This window comes from Sinocyclocheilus anshuiensis, unplaced genomic scaffold, assembly GCF_001515605.1.
Source record: "Sinocyclocheilus anshuiensis isolate Anshui unplaced genomic scaffold, SAMN03320099.WGS_v1.1 scaffold644, whole genome shotgun sequence".
In the NCBI taxonomy this organism is placed as follows: Eukaryota; Metazoa; Chordata; class Actinopteri; order Cypriniformes; family Cyprinidae; genus Sinocyclocheilus; species Sinocyclocheilus anshuiensis.
In genome coordinates, this window is record NW_015557092.1 from 46,906 (window position 1) to 51,184 (window position 4,279).

The following is a 4,279-nucleotide window of genomic DNA, read 5'->3' on the forward strand; positions in this document are numbered from 1 at the left end:
TAGTAAGAATCCACATCAAATATCAATACAATAGGGTTTCAGATTTTCACACAATTTATTTTAAGGCCTGTTTGCCAATGTTGATGTGTTAACACACAAACAAATCTATCAATCAATCAATAAAATACAATCATTTTATAACACTACGGTAAAAAGCACTTTACAAATAAATCTGAATCACTGTCATTTTGGGATAATGTTATGTTTTTTATTCATATTTAGAATTAGTTTTTATTTTTAAGTAATTTTTATTTCAGTTTTAATTATTTTAGCACATCAAGTTAAACTAAATGAAAAATAGCTGAAATGGAATAAGTTTAAGGTTTTTTATATTTGAATTTTATTTTAGTTAAAGTTTATTTTATTTTAATGTTTTCCTTTTAAAGTTTTAGTAGTTCTGATGCATGTTTGTCATTTTTAATGATTTTTGTCTATAGTTGTTTTGTCTATAGTTTTCTTCTATTTATCTGTAGTTTTTTTATTGCTTTTTATTATTGTTTATTTATTTTATTTTGGTTTATTATGGTTGTTTTAGTATATTAAGTTAAAGTAAATGAAAATTAGAAATGTTGCCTTGACATCTAGCCAAAATAAAATATATAAAATGTTTTAATATATATTTCTGCTAAAGTTTTTCATACTTTTAATTATTTTATTTTTATATCTAAAATAATCAAGTTAAATGAAAATTAGAAACGTTGCTTTGACAACTAGCTGAATAAAAATGTGTTTTTATTATGGGTTTTAAAATTTTTTTTTTTATTTTTTTTTATGGTTTTAGTTTTAGCTAACTATAATAACCCAGCATGCAGAACAAGTAAAGCTGCCTGATATCATACAAACAGCTGACAAACAATTAGTCATGATATCTGAACTTGATTTGATAGATTCCACTGTGAATAAAGCTATAAACTCCAGCTGTCCAGCACCATATGTCATACTGACCTTGTGTTTGTGTTGCAGTCGAGCATGAACATGTTTCTGGGTCCGCGGGCGTCTCCGGAGCCTCTGGACATCATCCTGCTGTCAGCCTTTGAGTTTGACCTGCATCAGGTGATCAAAGACTGCAGGTGCGTTAACACTCTCTCAGTACAGACACACATTCAGAAGAAGAGTCTGTGAATCCTCCAAACTAACACAGACGTTTGATGTCTCTGCAGCATCGCGCTCAATAACTGGTGGTTCGTGGCTCATCTGACAGACCTGCTGGATCACTGCAAACTCCTGCAGTCGCACAACCTCCAGTGCGTATCTCACATCAGATCAAGCGTTCCGATCTGACAGACTAATGATTGTACACCTATGTCAGTCAAGATTTCTTGCCCATGAAAAAAATCATATTTTAGTGTTTTAGGACCATTTTCCATTCATATATGTAAATGAGCTAAACCTACAGATTCATGTGGCTATTTGAGGAGGTTTTGGTTGATGTGATGCTCATAACTCCGTTCTGGTTTTGTGTTTCTGTAGTTTTGGGTCTAATCTGCGTGAGTTTCTGGTTTTGGAGTATGCCTCGGGTCTCTTCACGCATCACAGGTGATTGAAAACCATTATTTATCTCTGCAGACTGAGGACTAAAGTGTTAAATCTCATGAAAACAAGTCTAGATCACACTTTACCCTAAAAGAAAAATAAGAAATTATATTTTCCAAAAAAATAGTTTTATCAAGTTATATAGTAACTTTCATGACAGTAAATTTCCCCATCATTGTAAAGCATTATTTTCTCCAATATATCAATATGCAATAATAATTTTATGCAAAATATAAATACTTATAAAATAATTATAATTTATATTTAAAATATTACATTTTTATACAAGTATTAATATATTCAGCAATATTTTCATATTCAGTTATATATTTTAAATTTAATAATTTTAGATATATTTAATATATAATAAACATATATTAATTAATTTATATTAATACAAATTTGTTAATGTATTATTTAACTTAATTATTAAATAAATATAATTACATAATATATAATAATTTAAATTATTTTCTTTATATTTTGCATACATATATATATATATATATATATATATACATATACACACACACATATATATATATATATATATATATATATATATTGTATCATTATATATAAACACAATTATTTTAATTTTCATTTACTATAATTATTTTTTAATATGACTCACATATGCTTGACTCTTGATTTACCCAATCTGGTCCAATAATGAACTGCTCAGAATAATGTATTTATCATTCATGCATGTGTGTGTTAGTCTGTGGCAGCTGGCGGTGGATTATTTCGATCACTGTCCTGAGTTCGGTCGTGTGTATCTGGAGCTGCAGATCGAGAGAGTCCCGCTCGACACCGAACGCAAAGCCATTAAAGTCCTGCGGATTTGTGAGGACAGACAGATGAGTGAACAGGGTGAGTGACCTCAACTGTCTCAGACTTAAACATTAAAACAGTAAACTGTGATTGTTTGCTTACAAGTCTGTAAATGAGCAGCTCGTTTTGATTGAGTGCTGATAATCAAAGACTGTGAGACAAAGCCATCATGACAGATGTAGTAAGAGTGGATCTGTGTGTGTTTCAGTGCGCAGTATCTGTAAGATCATGGCTAAAAGAGCTCTGAGGAACAACAGACTGGGATCTGCTCTGTCCTGGAGCATCAGAGCCAAAGACGCTGCGTTCGCTACACTCATCTCTGAGAGGTTACACGCTATCTGGCTGTCTATGCCAATATCTAGAAGTTATTATATTGGCCTTTTTCCTAACCCATGCTTTTTTTTCCCCACAGGTTTCTTCAGGATTACAGTAACAAAGGCTCTTTCACAGATCTGGATTTGTTGGATAATCTGGGTCCCGCCATGCTGCTCAGTGACAGACTGACGTTTTTAGGTACAATATGAGAGGCCGATGCCATTTATGAGATTTATCTGAAGCACAAGATCCTCTATAATTCAGCGTGTGTCTTATTTCAGTCTGCCGTGCATTCTCAGATCCGTTGAACACTGCTTTCGTTCAGCTTTCCTGCACAACTATGATCGATTCCTCAGCCACGTTCATTTAAAAAAAAAAAAAAAACTTGTTTCTCTTTCATGTAATAACTTGCTCATCAAACATTCAAATTAAATATCTAAAGCTAGCCAGTCATTGTTTTTGGTAAATGCACATTCAGCTTTGACTTCACTGCAAAAAAAAAAAAACATCTTAGTATTTTTGTCTTGTTTCTAGTCAAAATATCTGAAAATTCTTAAATCAAGATACATTTATCCTGGGGGGAAAAAAAATCTAAATTAAGTGCATTTTGCTTAAAACAAGTAAAATTATTTGCCAGTGGGGTAAGTAAAATACTCTTAAAATAAGATTACTTTTCTTTAATCCATCCAGTCAGTTCCCAAATGATAAAAACAGTTTTTCTTTTCTAATATACCGTTTAATTTTAAAAGATGTCATGTTACATGTGTAAAAATGATTTCTAATGCAAGTTCAGCCATGCCTTTTAACCATGAGATGCATGACTCTGTGTGTTTACAGGAAAGTACCGTGAGTTTCACAGACTTTACGGTGAGAAGCGGTTCTCAGAGGCGGCCAGACTCCTGCTGTCCCTCATGACGGCAAAGATCGCTCCGCGCAGTCTGTGGATGACGCTGCTGACCGACGCGCTGCCGCTGCTGGAGCAGAAAGAGGTCAAGACAGACAACTCATGCTTTACAGTCACTCAGCTACCTCAGTGAAGAAATTCATACCATCAATAAATATTTATCTACCGAACGTCAAAATTTTAAGCCGATTGATTTAGATCAAAAGGCTTTAAAGATCATTACCTTCATAAAATAACATTGGCTAGTTTGTATATAGCATCTTAATCCATAAAACTTGACCATTAGTGGTGTTTTGTTTAAATGGCTCTGTTTGTTTGCATGTAAAGGTGATCTTCTCAGTGGATCAGACGTATGAGCTCATGTCCTGTCTGGAGGAGCTGAACTCCGGGACCAAAGACTCAAACCTGACAGACCAGGTACAAATCATCTAGAACATCCAAGAGAAGCTTATTATCATGTTTAGTTGTGAATTAGGTTGTTTTAAGTTGTTTTTCTTCTGTGTTTCAGGATGAAGATATCGAGTCCACGAAGACGGAGCTCCTGCGACTGGCTCTGGCCCGTAACCTCACCATGGCCATCGTGAAAGAGGGAACGATAGAAACATAATTACATCTGAGCATCCAGTCAATCACTTACAGCTGTTTTTCCACTCTTTGTGTCCTGTACATAATTCATAAACTTGGATAAAAACG

General features: G+C 33.5%; 1 protein-coding gene across 1 annotated transcript in view; it reads left to right on the forward strand.

Annotated features, from left to right (window-relative positions):
- nup85 (nucleoporin 85) overlaps positions 1–4,279 on the forward strand; it is a 9,862-nt gene extending 5,583 nt beyond the window's left edge. The window contains exons 11-19 of the mRNA XM_016472218.1: positions 964–1,070; positions 1,161–1,244; positions 1,471–1,536; positions 2,255–2,406; positions 2,576–2,693; positions 2,780–2,880; positions 3,520–3,671; positions 3,914–4,003; positions 4,095–4,279. Of these exons, the coding sequence (XP_016327704.1) occupies positions 964–1,070; positions 1,161–1,244; positions 1,471–1,536; positions 2,255–2,406; positions 2,576–2,693; positions 2,780–2,880; positions 3,520–3,671; positions 3,914–4,003; positions 4,095–4,193 (969 nt within the window). The 3' untranslated portion in view covers positions 4,194–4,279. The remainder of the gene's footprint in view (positions 1–963; positions 1,071–1,160; positions 1,245–1,470; positions 1,537–2,254; positions 2,407–2,575; positions 2,694–2,779; positions 2,881–3,519; positions 3,672–3,913; positions 4,004–4,094) is intronic.